Genomic DNA, 18,165 nt, shown 5'->3' on the forward strand with positions numbered 1-18,165 from the left:
CCCCCCCCCCCCCCCCCCGCGCGGCGCGGAGGGTTTGTGGCGTGTTCGGTTGTTGCGCAGTTGCCGTCGTGCGGCCCTTTTTCCCCGCGTAGAGTCGGGGGGAGGGGGGGTGGGGGGGGGGGGGGCGGCCGCCAGCAGCACCACCAGCAACACCGGGCGGGAGGAGCCACATCCCCGCGTGCCCCTGCGGCCTCCTCCTGGCCACGCTCCGCTCCCGGCTTTTGTGTGCCGGGGAAGCGACGATGGTAACGCTGCGGGACCCCTGGCGGCGGCGGCGGGGAACGGCAGCGAGAAGAGGGGGAGGAGGGGGCAGGGAGGAGGCTGGCTCAATGGCGGCCATTGTGCGTGTGACGGAGCCGAGCGGGGGTGGGGGCGCTTTGTGCTGGCGCCCCCGCGGAGGGGGGCGGGGGAAGGGGGGCGCTCGCGGCCGCCTTTGTTCGGGCTGCGGCAGCGCGGCCCCGCGGCGGGCGCTTCGCCCGCTCCTCTCGGTGGGCCCCGGTGACGCAGTTGCGCTCGGATCGGCGGCGCTGCGCTGGCGGCTTTCGACCCCACGGTGTTGTTGTTCTTTTTTTCTTTCTCTCCTTACGTCTTCCATCCTCCCTTCCTTTCCGCCCCCCCGCACCTGCGGGGCGGAGTCAGGCCACTGCCTGGAGCCAGGGGACGGATGGTTACCTAACTCTCTGGGAATGGGGGGGAGGGAGGGGGAGAGGAGACCGCGGCTCTGTAGCGGGGCCCCGAGCCTGCACGGAACGGCGGAAATAGTCCTCGGAGCCTGAAGGTTTCGGGCAGCCACGGCTTTGGGGCGAAGTAGGTCAGGGAGCCGGTCCTCTCCTCCCCCCCTTTATTCACTCCCCCCTTCCCCCCCCCTTCGGGGATACAGCACGTGACAGGTGCCGGCAGCCGGATTAGTTGGGCGGGCTGCGGCTGCTCCCTGCTGCGCCGAAAATCCCAGCCCGCAGTGCCGGCTGCACCGCCGCACTGAGATGGCGGCCCCGGCCCTGCGCCATATCCCAGAGCCTCCGCGCTGTGAGGGGTGCGCACCGGCCATCCTCTCATCTGCCCGCTTCTTCCTCCGTATACCCAGCGTTTGATTGTTAGTGAATACCCCAGTAATATTTTTATCTCGTTTTAATGCTGGGATCGGCTAAAGAGCAGAAGTAGCTTTTAGAGAGAGCAATCCTAGGCTCTCCCCATCGGAGGATTTATTTCAAGAATCCGAATGACAGCACGCATAATAGAATCATACAATCATTGAGGTGGGAAAAATCCTCTAAGATTACCTAGTCCAACCGTCAGCCCGTCACTGCTGTGCCAGACATCTTGAAGGATGATGATTTGGATTGACTCCGATTGCATTGGAAGATGTGCAGTGCAGTTGGCCTCGCATAAAATTTAGCTGTTTTCAAACTTATTTCAGCATTGCTAATAAGTTCTGTGTTGTGCCGTGTATGTAAACAGCTGCAGCAAGCTGCCACTTTGTTATGTCTGTGGATTGCCTTCTGCTGATCTGAATGCACTTAAACACGTTTTGGTAGGCTGAAGGCTGCAAACAAAGCTTGCAGAAAGCAAATGAAAAGTTGTATTTGCCAAGAGTGAGGGTAGGAGGAAATGGCCTATTGTCCTGGGAGCAGAAACTGCTTCTTACATGAAGATGCTAGTGTCTTAGTGATGTTTATGCAATCAAAAAATGAATTCTACAAATGAAGAAGTACCAGTTGGGCACTTGAACGATTGTATTCGTGTTTCAGAAAGAACCCAAAAAAACCTGGCCTCAGTCAGAATGCATTTCAATGGAATGGGAGACCGGTTTAGGTCCTTCTCAGCCCTCATTTAGTGCATTAAGCAAGTCAGCAGTACTTGATTTGGTGGGTATACAGTAGTTTTCTGGCCTTGCTGGCTTTTTGGTGGGTGTTTATTGGTGACTTTGAGGACACCCGAGGATAATATTCAGTTCTACTGTTACTGTGGTATTGAATGTTACAGTATTGGTGGTTCTCCATTACAGGAGATGTAACAAAAATAAATTCCTTTGCAGCATTCACTTCTCAGAAATTTGCTCTTGATCTGTAAATAAGCTTTTTGCATCTTAGCATAAATTCATGATGTAACATGTTGATATTTACTCAGCTTTTTTGTTCTTTCCAGTTTTCTGGTCTAGACTTGAATTCCTCAGACTCCCAGAGTGAAGGAACCGCTACAAGCAGTAAGTACATGCAAGTTGTTAAAGCTTTCTAGTGTGCAGGGATTTTTAAAAACAGGGCTGGCTTTTGTACCTGCAAAAGTAGTCTTTTCATCAAGAGCTACAGACTTTGGGGAGATGCAAGGTGGCTACTAGTTACTTGCCTGCTTTAAAATTACACACTTCAGACAGGAACACTTAATTGCAGTGATTGTGTAAGTTGAGTGTTTTGGTAGTGCTTCAAAGTACTGAACCAACTTGTGAGAATCCAGATTCCCAAATTTTCTGTGGCCTCTGGTCAGACAGCTGAGGCCAGTAACTGTAGTAATAATTTGGTGACCTGGCTTAGCAAAACATTTAGCTAGTGTTGCTGCAGAGGTAAAAATTTTTAGTGGTTACCTGCTCTAGTTGAGATTTGTTAGGTAGAAACAATGCTATCTGGTGTGCCAAACAGACTGCAGTGTGTTGAGAGAGAATCTTCAGGGAACTCCCACTAACCACGTGCTTGCTACATTCTGTTTTATGCTGCTTAACAGTCCAGATGCTTCTGGATTGTAACTGAAGAACACTAATCAGAGGCAATTGCACATGGCTTCTGGTTAGATCTAAGCTGAACTGAATGGGATGATGAGATTCTAAGGGAACAAAAAATACTGGCAGTAATACTGTGAGTACCAGTGTTGAAGTGGCGTAGTGAACATCATAAGCTGCTCAAGTAGCCTGGAACTGTGTGAAGCCTTAGTTCTAGGAAAACAAACTAAGGGGTACTGTATGTTTGGAAAAGGCATGTCTGTATTATTTTTACAAAATGAAGCTAATTAAATGTGAGAATTTTACGTTTTCTGCTTTGGGTCCTCTGTGAGAAATGTATTCAAAAACTGTAGTTTAAAAATGCCCTTAAAGGCCTGAAAGCTTATGAGGCAAACTATGTTTCTTCCTTTGCAAAGGGAGTTTGTTGAAAAGGCTGTTATCCATAAAGCTACTAATATATAGCATTGTATAGCAATATAGCTGCTGCTAGTATATAGCATTATCTTTAACATTGTCTATCTTTTGTCCTCCAGAAGGCAGATACATTCCTCCTCACTTAAGGAACAGGGAAGCTTCCAAACAGGGTACGTATGAGAAATAGCGGCAACTCTTGTAACTGATTGTTTGAGGCGTTAAAGGTTTTTGGCACTATTGTCAAAGTGACTCTGCAGGCTGCTCGACTATTCTGCACAAAACACTGCAACTTCACTTCCTATTTTCAGTGTGCTGCTATTGGTTCCATCTCCAGGTGATGTTCTTAGTTTGAGTTTGGTGTTTAATAGGCAAAATGTGTTGGTTATCTTATCAAGCATGTAAGTGACAGAAGCAAGTTGAAGACTATTTGTCTACCAGTGTAACCATGGGTATAAAATACTAAATTTCTTTGGAAGTACCAGTTCTTATTCTATTGACTGTAATGTGAAACTTGAGTAACTAGTTACTGTGAGCAAATAGCACAATTTTGCATCATAAATGGATGCTCTACACACACACACACACACACACACACACACACATTAGAGTGGGGATTCTGAGAAACAATTACAGGTGTTGCCTTATAATGGAAATCTGCAAAAGTGGTTGTGAAAAGCAGGATGGGATGCTGGAGTATGAAACATGAAATGCTTGAACAGTGTCTTTGTACAGAAGGACTGCAGTGAAAAAGTCAAACTTACCTTTACTTTTAGGATAAGAGGATAAAGTGTTTCATGGAGTACTTCAGTGAAATAAATAATAATCTATTTTGGAGAAAGATTTCAGTTTTGTAGTGGTCATTAGATAGAATGATAATGTATCGTGTAGATAACAGTTGCTAGAGGAAATGTTCTTTTAAATAGACTTCAGATAAACTGAAGTGTTGGACTATGCCATGAACTGAAAAAGTTGTAGAAACTCCACATAGCTTGAATTTTAAACCTTGTACTTTTAAAACAACGGACTTGGAAAGGTTTTCTTTATGGTGCAGGAGGTCTCTTCCTTGAAGGAGTGGGTAAGAGAGTATTGAAATACATGCTGATACCATCTGAAGTTCCTCTGGAGATGCTTAATGACTAAAACAAATATTCTGCCACTTGAAGCAACAGATTAGAAATGTGAAGATGGAAAAAGGAACTTAAAATATTGAACAGGCATTAAATTGTCCTAAGGCACTCACTGATGCGAGCAGGCTGTGATGGGATGACTTAAATGGAGAAGAGTACAGGGACGCTTTGGCAGCTTGGTTCTCTTGGAATTCTCAGTAACCTAGGTCTCAAATGTGAGCAGCATTGGAGGAAATCTCATAGATCAACCCAGGAGGAACTTTGGTTGTGAGAAAGGAGAAATAAAAATTCTGGGGAACACTGGATATGGAGGTATTTTCATTTTGCCTTGAGCAACGTGATATGGAAAGGCGTCCGTATTAAGAGCTGCTCTCAAAACAAAAACTTTGAAACAGAGGCTTTCTTGTTTCACTAGATATTTGAACTCTACAGTGTAGAGTTCTCCTTTGAAGTGAGAGAAGTGTGAATGTTGCCCTTTGTATCTGAGTAACTATAAGATCATAGGATGTATTCATGGTGTAATTGGATTTTCTCAGTCATTCTGTTCATTTGATAGTATGGGCACTAAAATGTGACCTTCCAGAAAGGTAAAGAAGTCATGAAACTCAACTTGAACAAGCAGTGTGGTAAACTTAGTTATTACAGGATATCAACTTCCATTGGTATCCTGTTGCTTAGAAACTTCCTTGAAACTGTTCAGAGCTCTTTATCACTGGATTCCTGCTGACTCCTCTGATAAGAAGTTCGTAATAGTGAAGTGGAGAAAACCAGTTCAGGACTCGTGCATTGTAGCAAAGGGTGTCATCCACACCAAGGGGTTGGCAGTAGAGCTATTGCATGGCTTCAGGTCTGTAACGCAGTATTAGTTGTATGCAACTAATGCAAGTTAACTACTTTGAAAAACAAAACAAACTTTTTCTGTATAATGGCTGTTGATTAAAAGTCCTTTGCAGCTTCTGAAAGGTGTTTGTACATGTTAGCAAGCAACAGGAAGAGCACTCTTTGGATAGCAGTAGTATTTGACCATATAAGGAAAGTCTTGTATGCAGCCTTAGAAGTGTTCAGCCATATTTCGATGTCCCGGGAGAATTCACACAAGCTGTGCCTTCCTTAACTTTCACAAAAGCTTTAAAGTAATGCTGCATTCAGAGGAATTGTTAGTTTATCCTGTGTGCTGTTCCCTTAAGATGTGTTTTTGGAACAACTGGTCTGTAGTTTCTGGCTTGGGGTTCTCAGTTTCCTCTGTAGCTGATTATGGTGCGGTAATACAGAGAGGCTATTAATGTTGCACAATATACTTGTGGCTAAGTAAGAAATTGCTTAAGGCAGTGGACTCAGTGATTTAAACATAACAGTTTTTTCTTTCATGTGAAGAGCTGAGTGTCCTCTGGATTTAAAGAGGTATTGGCAGGGGAAGAAGGCTAAAAAATTAGAGTATTTCTGTTGCAAAACCGTACGGTGTGTTCCTTATCTGTTAGGTAAGCTTTAGCATAATTATTCCGTAGACCTGAGGATGTGTCCCTGTGAGGTTGTGACACTGATAATGCCAGCTTTGTATCTGAGAGCAGGACAGCACAGAACTGCGGGAGATAATGTGTTCAAAATTTAGGCCACTTAGTGGCAATTCTGCTTTTCAGCAATTCAAACTATTGTACATAGAGCTCAGAATCAGTAGCTGTGAATACTGACACATTTGGCTTTGAGTTTTGCTTGGTAATACTGATGTTCTGTTGCATGGTGTTCTTGTTGAACATTCTTAAAGCTACACTTGGGTATTTGAAATCTGAGTTGATCTATAGTAGATCAAATGAAAAAATGTTAAACTTTGTTCCTTTCATAAAACTGCTTGCTGCTTTGCATGACAGCTTTTCAAGTGGTGTAACCATGATTGCTGTTAAAACATCACAAAGTTTGACCTAAAATGCTGATGGAAGAATGAAAAGCAGTAGTTGCTATATAGGTGCGGAAGCTGCAGAATTTCATTAATGTTATTATCTCCTTGGGAGAAAGACGGGTTGGATGGAATCTGCACAGAATTTTCTGTAGTAATTTTGCTGTCCCAGTTGCTTCTGTTGTGTGTGACATACGTGTCTTCATTGTTTTTCTGCTGCAGAATTTGCAAAAGATTTTTTTTACTGGTAGGATTACTTATTCTTTCTAAGTCCAGTCTCTGGTTGGATCTTATTTTTAAACTTGAAGGTTAAGCTTCTAGATCAATATTCTTGACATAAACTTTTTGCTTTAGTACCAGTGCTTCTGTTCATTTTCTGTCCCCTGAGTAAACACCACCAGGGGCCTGGTACATTCACAAAAATGAAATGTGCTGTGAAGAGCTTGCGTTGAAGCTGTGTGGAAAACTAGGGTTGTAAACACTTGGTTGGTTGTTCCTGAATTTTTTTATTCTGTTATAGTTGAGCTCCCTGCTTTCTGTTACTTAAACTATTATCATCCCAAAAGCAGTCATTAATGTAATGGGTTCAGTTTGTACCTATTCAGTATAAATAAGGCATCCAACTTTGTGCAACCTCAGGCAATTCAGAATCCTCCAGCCATATTGGATTCCTCAGTTTGAAGTTACTCAAATGCATCATGACCTCTGTTGCCTTTATGACCCTCTTTCCAGAGGAAGACAAATACTAGCAGTGATGTATGTGCATTGTTTTAAATGTACCATTTCTGCATTCATGAAGGTGCTTCAGCAAGTTTGCTTGGCAATGACAAATATGTGGTGCCTATTTGAGCAAGTCTTGTCTGTCTTTTTCTTTAAAGACTGACAGTATTGAAATGATGTAGATCTTCCAATGAAGGTTTACTGGACAGACATCTTTCTTACAGAAGCTTGGGCTATGTAATATATGGCTTAAAGTACTGTCTCTCTACTAGGTTTTGATAGCGGTGGCTGGAGTTCTAGCAGAGACAAGGATGCATACAGCAGCTTTGGTGCACGGTCCGACCGTGGAGCAAAATCAAGCTTCTTTGACCGTGGAAATGGATCAAGAGGAGGAAGGCAAGTGCTTGTTTCTATAGGTGCTGAATTTCTGTTGCAGTTCTAGTGGCACATATGTAATGTTGCTGTTTAAAATGGAGTTCTAGGTGTAGATCCCCCTCCCATCTTTCTACTTCATAGCTGTAGGAATTAAATGATGGGAATCTTGCATGTTGTAGAAGATGTGCATTATAGCCCATCACCAGCCACTACTGCAGTTCTCATGACTTCCTGACTTTCCATGTCATCAATGAAGTTTTAGATGGGTGGCTGCTACTACCAGAAATTCATTAAGAGCTGTTAGGAGCACATAAAATACATCAGAACTGACTTTTTTTTTCCATTTTTTTTGTTGAAAAAGTGTAGTTAATAAACCTGGGTGAGACTCTTGCAGGTTCTCTACCTTACTTGATCAGTCTTACACACATCATGCGTTGTATGCACAAGTGTGGTGAGTGACCTTTGTCAACTAGTAAGGCTGACGGTGGTAGTCCTGCATCCAGACTTTTCTCAAACATGATTTACCAGGCCAAAATCTAAACAGTTGAGGTAAGGACTTTTTCCACCTTCTTTCTAAGTCAGTAACACAGGTGAGCTCACGCTTGGTAAAGTTGGGAATGTGACATGTTCATTGAGGGATTTAGTTTTCTAATGTGGTGGGAAGGAGTAGGGGAGCAAATTCAAGTTCTTTGGGGAACTGTTTGGGCTTGGAAGATGAATATAATAAACATGAGGCACTGTGAAAGGGGGGAGTACCAGGTAGCATCTCACAGGAGATTCATATGAAGCTTCCTATGAAAACAAAATAGAAAAACAGGAGTGAGAAACTTAAATGGAAAAAAGGCAGCTGCAATTCAAGTTGCACTTAAAATACTGAGTGCTGGTTTAAGTTCCAATGTATTAAGCTAAAACTAAGCTAATAGGAACAAATTTTTCCTGTCTGTAATGCAGAATAATGTGACCTAGTCTTATAAGTAGTGCTAAAATAATTTTACTTCGTAGGTCAGTTTGAATATCTGATTATTGTGGTATGGTCACGTATGTAACATGCAGACCGTATTCAGCTAGATTATAACTGCTTTGGTGTTTTGTTCCTGTGATGGTGGCCTAACAGTGGTGCTGTATTCAGGTATGAAGAGCGTGGAAGAGGTAGCGACTATGATAGGAGTGGCTTCGGTAGATTTGACCGTGGTGGAAATAGCCGTTGGTGTGACAAATCTGATGAAGATGACTGGTCAAAGCCTCTTCCCCCAAGTGAACGCCTGGAACAGTAAGTAGTGGATCTGCACAGCACAAGTGATAGTGCTAATTGATTCATCTAATAAATAAAACACTTTTTTTTTTTTTTTTCCTACTTTCAGAGAGCTCTTTTCAGGAAGCAATACTGGCATTAACTTTGAGAAATACGATGATATTCCTGTTGAAGCAACAGGCAGCAATTGTCCTCCACATATTGAAAGTGTAAGTTATTTTTTCCAAATCAAGATTTGTTTAATCTTTACAGTTTTGCATTTGAAACTTGATGTTTTGCTGTGTTTCCTTTGCTCCCTAAATGTAACGTTGTCTTGTTTTCCTATGGCAAAGATTTTTTTTTTCAGTAGAGGAGCTGTATATAATGAACTAAGACATAGGAGAGGTTATATAAAGTTAATGCCTGTGGCTTACTTAACTATATGATGTCTCTTTAAATAATAAACGTGTAAGTAGTGGAAGTGCTCAGAGCTCCTATTTTGCAGCACCTGTTTAAACATTGCCTCTAAGTGAGGTGTTAAGCATGGTATGGCTAATGTAGTTTGCATTTGAGGCTTAGTTGGCTTTTCAAGTATTGCTTATGTGGCTGGACTGAGTTGGTACTAAATTCCCAGTTAACTGATTCTTTAGTATCTGACCTTATAAGCAACTTCCATAGGAAGAAATAAAACCAAAGGCATTTTATGAAAAAACTGCTTGGACTGAGTGGCTTGTTCAGGGAGAAATGAATGGTAGGGATCTCAGATTTAATCTTTTACAATATTTTACAGTTCAGTGATGTTGATATGGGAGAAATTATTATGGGAAACATTGAGCTCACACGTTACACTCGTCCTACTCCAGTCCAGAAACATGCAATACCTATTATTAAAGAGAAGAGAGACTTGATGGCCTGTGCTCAGACAGGTAAGTTTGTAACTATTGCTTATTACTTAGTCTCTGTCAATGAGAAGAGATTCTTGCATTCTTGAAGCTGCGGGCAAGGTTTCCTTAAGGCAATAAACATATATTTAGAATATATAGCAATACCTCTTGGAAATTGTAAGCGTGGTCTTGGAGTTGTTTTGTATGAATCTTGTTAGGCACATGTGTTACTGCATCCTTAGAGAGCTGTTAATGTGCTAAATCACTTCAGCAGTGCTTAGTGATTGATAGTCTTCCGTAGACAACTTTTCTGGCTGAAAAATACACTCAAATGACTTGTGCATCTGTATACCTAGCAGAGATGATACTAGGAGTGTTTATGGTACAGGATTATGTCCAGTAGATAACAGTATGATAGCTTTAAAAATAACTAATAATACTAAATTGTATCTATTAGGGTCTGGGAAAACTGCTGCGTTTCTTCTACCAATATTGAGCCAGATCTATGCAGATGGACCTGGTGATGCCTTGAGAGCTATGAAGGCAAGTATTTTATTACCTAGTCCTGAGGAAGCTGAGTCCAATATATGCATTTGCTTCATATGCTGATGTCTGCTACTGCAGTAGTTGAGCTCAAGTGTGTATCATCATTGTTTTGGGTAGATGAAGGGAGTTTCTCACCTTTCAGAAGCCTTTTCTTGGGCATGGAGCAGCTTGTTACTTTTTCCTTAACTGAAGGGGAGAAACGAGATTTTTTTTTTTTTTTTGGAGGACATTTATGAGTAGTTTCTTGCTACTGAGAGAATTGTTTAGTTGGACATGACATGTTTATACTGTAGGTTTTAAGATAAGGCAGTACATACCTTGTTTTCCATGGGCAGGAGTGCTCTTAGTTGTAGGTGTTGATACAGGTTTTAGAGGACGAGCTTGTGCTGCAGTTCCACTGTTAACATATTAACCAAAAGTTTAATCTTAAAGCACTGCAGCAGGGCAGTCAGATGCAGTGTGTAAAACAAGCTGATGCTCCACTGTTTGCTTTGTTGTTAAGAGAAGCTCAGTGACAACAGGCAGTGTTTTAATTTGCCTTGTATCTGGGGATTTTTCTTCCTGTTTTAGGAGAACGGAAGGTATGGACGCCGTAAGCAATATCCAATCTCACTGGTCTTGGCTCCAACTAGAGAACTGGCTGTGCAGATCTATGAGGAGGCCAGGAAGGTATGTCTAGGAGTTTATTAGAATAGGATAGCTCACGTATAGTTTTTCTTAGCACTAACTTGCTTGTTTTGTAGTTTGCATACCGTTCCAGAGTTCGTCCCTGTGTTGTGTATGGCGGTGCAGACATTGGGCAACAAATACGTGACTTAGAACGTGGATGTCACTTGCTTGTAGCAACTCCAGGTCGACTGGTTGATATGATGGAGAGGGGAAAGATTGGACTGGATTTTTGCAAGTAAGTGAAGTGATTCAGTCCATAACCTAATGAGCTGCTGACATGAAACTGAATTCCTTTTGAAATCTAGAGATGATAACTCTTGATCTGGCATTCAAACGGTAAATGTCTGATTGAGAAATGTAGTCCGATGTGTACAGTGTATATGTGTATATCATCTCTAAAACCATCTGAAAAAAACCTCTTTTTATTACTTCAGATACCTAGTGCTTGATGAAGCCGATAGAATGCTCGACATGGGTTTCGAACCTCAGATTAGACGAATTGTTGAACAAGATACAATGCCGCCAAAGGGGGTTCGTCATACCATGATGTTCAGTGCTACTTTCCCCAAGGAAATCCAGGTACTTCATGGAAGTTGAAATGCCTTAATGCTTAGTCTGATCCTATCTCTGGAAGGGGGGAAAATGCTGATCTTTTGCCTTTCCCTCTTTAGATGCTTGCTCGTGACTTCCTTGATGAATATATCTTCCTGGCTGTTGGCAGAGTAGGTTCTACATCTGAGAATATCACACAGAAAGTGGTCTGGGTGGAAGAGTTGGACAAACGATCATTTCTGCTCGACCTGCTAAATGCCACAGGTAAATTACCAGTTTTAGATAAGTGAATAAATGCCATTTAAGATGAGGCAAATCTGACAGCTCAAAATAATGTGAACTTGGATTGAGTAGGTAGGTGGAGGAAAGTAGTACCTCTTTGTATTTCTTCAACAGGCAGTGAATGTCTTGCATTGGCTGAATGGTGGTTTTATGTTTTGATGAAAACTCAGTAATACAAAATAAGAAAGCAGGTCTGCAGTTTAGAGTAATTGGAAGCAGAGGAAGTAAAGCTGCCTTTTTCCAGACTGTGATGTATTCATCTGTACAGCTTTTCTCTTTTAAACTTGTGGTTCGTTTATTCTTAGGCAAGGATTCTTTGACTCTGGTGTTTGTGGAAACTAAAAAGGGAGCAGATGCTCTTGAGGACTTCCTCTACCATGAAGGATATGCTTGTACAAGTATACATGGAGATCGTTCTCAGAGAGACCGAGAGGAAGCACTCCATCAGTTCCGTTCGGGCAAGAGCCCAATTCTTGTAGCCACAGCCGTAAGTCCAGTTTTTGGAGTTTGAGTTAATAGGCATATTATCTCATTGACCTCAGCTCAGAATTTTTTTTTTTTTTTACTCTAACTACTAGGTAGCAGCAAGAGGACTGGATATATCAAATGTAAAGCACGTCATAAACTTTGACTTGCCAAGTGACATTGAAGAATACGTGCACCGTATTGGTCGTACAGGCCGTGTAGGAAACCTTGGTATGTATAGGCATGTAGTACCTGATTTTTCTGGGTGTAGAGGTATTGGATAAATAGCAAATTGGGGCTGTGCAGAACTTGAAAGGAGCCCTTGTGCTTTCTGTGCCCAGACAGCATTGCTAGGAAACTGTGCAGTATGGAGTGCAGCTTTTTTTTTTTTTTTTTCCTCCATTGGAATTCTGGAGGTGTTTTGCTGTCACTTACATCTGGAAGAATGAGTAAAGAGTACTTAATAGCTGAAACTGAAGCCTAAGCTATATACTAGCAGTCTGTTTTTAGCTTGGATCTAGAGAGTTCTATTTTTGCTCCTGCAGATTTCTGAGTTCCAAAAATCCCTACAAAAGGGAATATAAAGATGTATTGTACTTACACTTGTTGTAGGAAAAGCTTGTCTAAAGCCTATTCTAACTTCCTGCTCTGTAAGACTATTTCTAGGGGATCACATCTATTACACTTTCTTGAGGAAGTATGGGGTGAATGGTCTCTGAGCAGTTTTCTTGCAGTACTCTTTCTTACGCTTACATAACTACATAATACTCAGCATATTTAGAATTCTAGTGTTCTTCACTTGCATTACTGTTAAACACAAAGTAAGTGCCACTGAAAACTAATGCTTGTGAAGTCAGGTGGTATTAAGTAGAGTGTTTTGATGATACTTTACCTGCCAAATCATGCAGTGCTTCAGCAATATATAATTTTTAATTGAGGTCTAGCCAGTGTAGAAAGAAACCAATTCTTTTCAGCCAGCTTTTTTTTTTTTTTTTTACTGTTAAATGAAGACTTGATACCATAGGTAAGATAGGTATGTCTTCAGTGTGTGTCTGTCAGTAAATAGGAGATTTGTGTGAGTGACTCTGGAAAAGTGAACAGTTTCTGTTCAGATAATTCTAACGCTCTTTGTTAGTTGAGTTTGAGAATGTGGTGAGTTTGTCACAGCCACAAGTGGAATATGGGATGGGATTAAGTGCTGTGGTGTATCTACTTCATGTGGGGCTAAAATCTAATATGTACCTCAGGTCTTGCCACCTCGTTCTTCAATGAGAGAAATATAAACATCACCAAGGATTTACTTGATCTTCTTGTTGAGGCTAAGCAAGAAGTTCCATCTTGGCTGGAAAACATGGCTTACGAACAGCATCACAAAGGAGGTGGCAGCCGTGGGCGATCTAAGAGGTAATGTTGAGGGTTTTGGCTGAAGGTGGATTTTAATGACTTGTAAAGGGCAGTTCTATCTAAAAGCAGTTAATTTTTGGGGAGTACACAAGCCAATGCACTCTGGTGTCCTCTTCATCCAAAGGTTACAGCTCAATGCCTGCTCTGTACTGTAACTTTTTCCTTCTAAGCTAGTGGCTAGATACTGCTAACAGCTGCTAGCAGAAATAGCTCTACAACTCATTGGAAGCATTTAAATACTTGAGAGAAGTTCTTAAATGCATGAGCCGCAGTTGGGCTTGAGCACCTGCTGAGAGGCTAGGGAGATAGTAGTGCTTGTTTATTAACATTAAAAAAAGTAAAAAGTAACGTGCAGATGTGAGAACGCTTGTGAAATAGTTTTGCTACAGGGAGCTGAAACGTCTCCTATAAATTGGAGCAAATGGCCTTAAAATAATAAGGACAGGGAACCATCACATTTTCTTTCAATTTAGCTAGTGTGAGTAGACCTTGTGAATTTTAGTTGTTTTTCATCAGAATCATGCTTAGAAGTTGGTTGTCCTTTTCTACAACAGAGAAAATGGGCTTGAATGAATCACTGAAACTATCACTTAGATCACTTAGAAACCCTATGGAACAGAGGTTGTACTGAATTAAATCTGAGTAGGTCCTGATAAAGTAATTCATAGTGTAACATGACAAGTTGAACACGGACAGTAAATTTTCCTTTGCTACATTGAATGTCCTTTCTAGATAGCATTGGGGTACTCATTAAGAAGAACGTGGGAATCATCATTTGCACCGATTGTTGGGCAACTATAACCTGAGTCAAAGAAACCTTGTGCTTGAACTTAAAGTGCTTAAAATATCACCGACAGAAGCATTTTTTATTCCTTTCTTAAGCAGTAGGTTTAGTGGAGGATTTGGTGCCAGAGACTACCGAACAAGCAGTGGCGCTGGCAGCAGCAGCTTTAACAGCAGTCGATCAACCAGCAGCCGTAGTGGAGGAAGTGGCAGCAGAGGATTTGGAGGTAAGAAAAAGAGGGCAGATGTGACTGGCAGCTACGAAACAAGGCTTTAGGGGTAGTTGATATGGTAGTGCTTCTGGAAGTTATGCAGGTAATTGCAGTAAATATTAGAGGTTGTCTGGTGTGTTGTGTGTGAAGTTCATCATGCTATTGGGACTGTATTAACACAAGTTATATGTATCTGTTTGCAATCTGTTTTGATTACATGTAGCAAAGCTTCTGGGGTGGGTTTCTTTAATAGACAGTAGATGTCTTGTTTGTGCCCTGGGCTGTTTTCTGCTGTAAAGGTGCAAGTTACCTTTAGCAGGTTGATTAAGCATCACTTTCTCTTGCCTTTCATAGGTGGTGGTTATGGAGGCTTCTACAACAGCGATGGATATGGAGGAAACTATAACTCCCAGGGGGTTGACTGGTGGGGCAACTGAATCTGCTTGCAGCAGATAACCTACCAAACAAGCTAATATGGAAACCACATGTAACTTAGCCAGACTATACCTTGTGTAGCTTCAAGAACTCGCAGTACATTACCAGCTGTGATTCTCCACTGAAATTTTTTTTAAGGGAGCTCAAGGTCACAAGATGGAAACAAAGGAACAAGTAGCCCTATCTTGAAGGTGGTTTTGAAGACTCTATTGCTGTAGTCAGGATTAACTCCCCTCCCACCCATCCCCACCCAGAAACTGCATTTATAATTTTGTGACTGAGGATCATTTGTTTGTTAATGTACTGTGCCTTTAACTTTAGACAACTTTTATTTTGATGTCCTGTTGGCTCAGTAATGCTCAAGATATCAATTGTTTAGACAAAATAAAAATTACTGAACTTGGGCTAAAATCAAACCTTGGCACACAGGTGTGATACAACTTAAACAGGAATCACTGATTCATCCATAATATTACAAAGAAAAACTTATGCGGTAGCCTGCATTAGGGCTTTTGGTATCTGCAGATTTGAAAAATAAAAACATCTTGAAGCATATCAATGCAATTAGTTTCTAATGTGGCAAAACTGTACTAAGTTAAAGTTCTGATTTGCTCACTCTATCCTGGATAGGTACTTAGAACCTGATAGCCTTTAATAAGCCATTCCAGTCATGATGAGATGATGTATGGATACATGCATACATTAAAAGCACTGTTTTTGAAGTTAATGCAAGTAAATACAGCAATTCCTTTTTCAATATTTAGGCAGATCATCAATGTGAGCTAGCCAAACGTGGGCAGAATATTACAGGGAACGTTTAAAGGTCTGATAACTTGAAATAGTTTTTAGGAGAATTCATCTATTTAGACTTTTTAAAAATGCCTGCCATATGAAATTGAAATGGTAGAATGGCTGACCATGGCAGTGATTGGTCCTCCTTAAGGGCCTGACTGAATTTTTGGTCTAATAACGCATGCTAGTGTTGATGTTTTTTGGTCAAGAGGGTATGAACAGGAAGAATTATGCAGCAGGCTTTATTTTAATGCAGATTCACATTACTCTGTTCAAGCTGCGTGGAGATGTTAAACTGGCTTACTGTAGACTTTGTAAAATGGCTCCAGAAGAGTAACAAACAAACCTGAGATCACAGAGGTTGGAAATGTACATAAACTGCACAAGGTTTCAATTCTGCTATTGAAGTGCAGTTTTAGTCAGTTTTAGTTGCATAGGTTTCCATTGTATTTATAGTCTGTTTATGCTAAATCTGGCCAAAGATAAGTATTGTCCACCAGAAAAATGCCTAAGCCACTTGGAATTTCTGTGCTAACTTTGTGGCCAGAGCAGTTAACAACTCTAATCTACAGTGGCGTAGGAAAAAGGCAAAAATCTCCTAAAGTGCAATAGATTTTTTCAAGTGTATTGTGCCTTGTTCAAAAACTTTTATTAAGTAGGTGCACTTGACAGTATTGAGGTCATTTGTTATGGTGCTATTTCAAGTCTAGGTTTAGGCCCTTGTACATTTTGCCCATAACTTTTTACAAAATACTTCTTTTATTGCACATTCAGAGAATTTTATATATGTCTTGTGTGCGTGTCTTTAACTTCCAATCTTATTTTGTCTCTTGGAGATTGAACGCAGCTTGTTTAAGGAGAAGGAAATAGATTCTAAAACTTATTTGGGACCATGGGAATGATAGCTGGGAAGAAAACTATTTGCACACGACAGATTTCTAGATACTTTTTGCTGCTAGTTTTGTGTAATATTTATTGAACATTTTTGACAAATATTTATTTTTGTAAGCCTAAAAGTGATTCTTTGAAAGTTTAAAGAAACTTGACCAAAAGACAGTACAAAAACACTGGCACTTGAATGTTGAATGTCACCGTATGCGTGAAATTATATATTTCGGGGTAGTGTGAGCTTTTAATGTTTAAGTCATATTAAACTCTTAAGTCAAATTAAGCAGACCCGGCATTGGCAGTATAGCCATAACTTTCTGATAGTAAACAAAAATTGGCAACTTAAAATTAAACATGCCAAGGTTTTGATACACTTGTCTTAAGATATTAATGAAACACTTCTAAACACTGATGTGAAGTGTCCAGATTCTCAGATGTTTGTTGCGTGAGTTTTGTTTAGTTGTGTGTTTTTTTTTTTTTTTCAGTGAATGTCTGGCACATTGCAATCCTCAAACATGTGGTTATCTTTGTTGTATTGGCGTAATCAGTGACTTGTGCATTTTAGCAAGTTTTATCAGCCAGCAATACTTTCAGTTCAGTTACAAGGATTCAAAACAATATGCAAGAATGGATTTAAACTTGCTGAATGTGAAAATTTGAATTTCAAGTCACTGTAGGTTTAGAATTGCTTATTGTATTAGTTTAGATGCTAGCACTGCATGTGCTGTGCATATTCTTGATTTTATTAAAATAAAAAAGTTGAACTGCATAGTCTATTCATTTGTGAAGCGTCACTCTTCTGGTTTATGAGATGTAGCTCGAGCAGTCTCATCCACGTGCTAATCTGCAAGCAGGTGAATATAGTGTGGTACACGTCAGTGTGCTTATCAAATGGGAGCTGAACCCAGGGTTACTGCTATGGTAGCAAGCATAGAATCACCTGTGCCTAGCAGTGCTGGATGCTTGTTCAAGTCTTCTAAAGAAGTTGAAGTGGGTGCAGGACAGATCAGATTTCCCTTCCTTTAGGGTAACAAGTTCAATTGGAATGAATGAAATTTGATGGAAGTTTATGCACGGACTTCAGTTCTTCAGCCATGGGGTATTCAGACCTCATTTTGTGGTTGTGTTGCATCTTAGGGGAGATATCAGTGAGTGACGCCCTTTACAAGCTAGTTGCTTGCTGGCCTTGTTGAGAATAAGTGTGCAGTTTTGTGTAGGAAAGCTGCAATGTGTACTGGGTCACAGTTGGAGAGTGGTAACTTATCCACCTTCCCTCCAGAGTCAGTGCCTTCATAAGGTAGCAGAACCAGACCTGTGCTTGTTGCCTTAGCTTTAGAAAGTTGAAGCATGGGATTATGAGCCATGAGTAGGTTGGAGTGAGTTTGTGTGCTGGGATAACCATGGGGAGGCAGTGAAAGGAATAGTTTCACATGTTCAAGTCAATATTCATCTGTTGTAGAAACAATTGTAAATGCTGTACTGAAATGACTTCTTTCTCAGCAGGAATCTACTTAAGAGAGAGTGAAAGTAAATCTACAGATCCACAGTTTGGGTTGAGGAGTGGTCCCTCAATTAGTCAAGGTGTGATGTGTACCTGTAGTCCTGTATCCATAAATGCCCATCTGCAAGTCTTCCTTGCCTTGTGAAACACTGCTTTGTAAACCACGTGTGCATTGAAGTACCATGAAGGAGACAGCTGTGTTTATCTGCATTGCTTGCTCGTGGCTCACTGTTTTGAACACACTGAGCGTGGACCACACTAAATTTACCTGCTTTAGACTTGCA

At 41.0% G+C, this 18,165-nt stretch overlaps 1 protein-coding gene across 2 annotated transcripts in view; it reads left to right on the forward strand.

The window, feature by feature from the left end:
• Positions 1–17,144, forward strand: part of DDX3X (DEAD-box helicase 3 X-linked) — a 17,533-nt gene extending 389 nt beyond the window's left edge. Inside the window, exons 2-17 of one of the 2 annotated variants that reach the window (XM_042866967.1) lie at positions 2,146–2,203; positions 3,244–3,294; positions 7,135–7,258; positions 8,367–8,507; positions 8,599–8,698; positions 9,259–9,394; positions 9,810–9,895; positions 10,469–10,567; positions 10,642–10,802; positions 11,002–11,146; positions 11,239–11,383; positions 11,707–11,888; positions 11,980–12,097; positions 13,114–13,270; positions 14,153–14,280; positions 14,620–17,144. In XM_042866967.1, the coding sequence (XP_042722901.1) occupies positions 2,146–2,203; positions 3,244–3,294; positions 7,135–7,258; positions 8,367–8,507; positions 8,599–8,698; positions 9,259–9,394; positions 9,810–9,895; positions 10,469–10,567; positions 10,642–10,802; positions 11,002–11,146; positions 11,239–11,383; positions 11,707–11,888; positions 11,980–12,097; positions 13,114–13,270; positions 14,153–14,280; positions 14,620–14,702 (1,914 nt within the window). In that variant the 3' untranslated portion in view covers positions 14,703–17,144. The remainder of the gene's footprint in view (positions 1–2,145; positions 2,204–3,243; positions 3,295–7,134; positions 7,259–8,366; positions 8,508–8,598; positions 8,699–9,258; positions 9,395–9,809; positions 9,896–10,468; positions 10,568–10,641; positions 10,803–11,001; positions 11,147–11,238; positions 11,384–11,706; positions 11,889–11,979; positions 12,098–13,113; positions 13,271–14,152; positions 14,281–14,619) is intronic. The other variant, XM_042866968.1, reaches the window with a different exon arrangement.
• The last annotated feature ends 1,021 nt before the right edge of the window (positions 17,145–18,165 follow it).

This window comes from Lagopus leucura, unplaced genomic scaffold (assembly GCF_019238085.1).
Source record: "Lagopus leucura isolate 7727_CA_CO unplaced genomic scaffold, USGS_WTPT01 Super-Scaffold_100001, whole genome shotgun sequence".
Taxonomy (NCBI): Eukaryota; Metazoa; Chordata; class Aves; order Galliformes; family Phasianidae; genus Lagopus; species Lagopus leucura.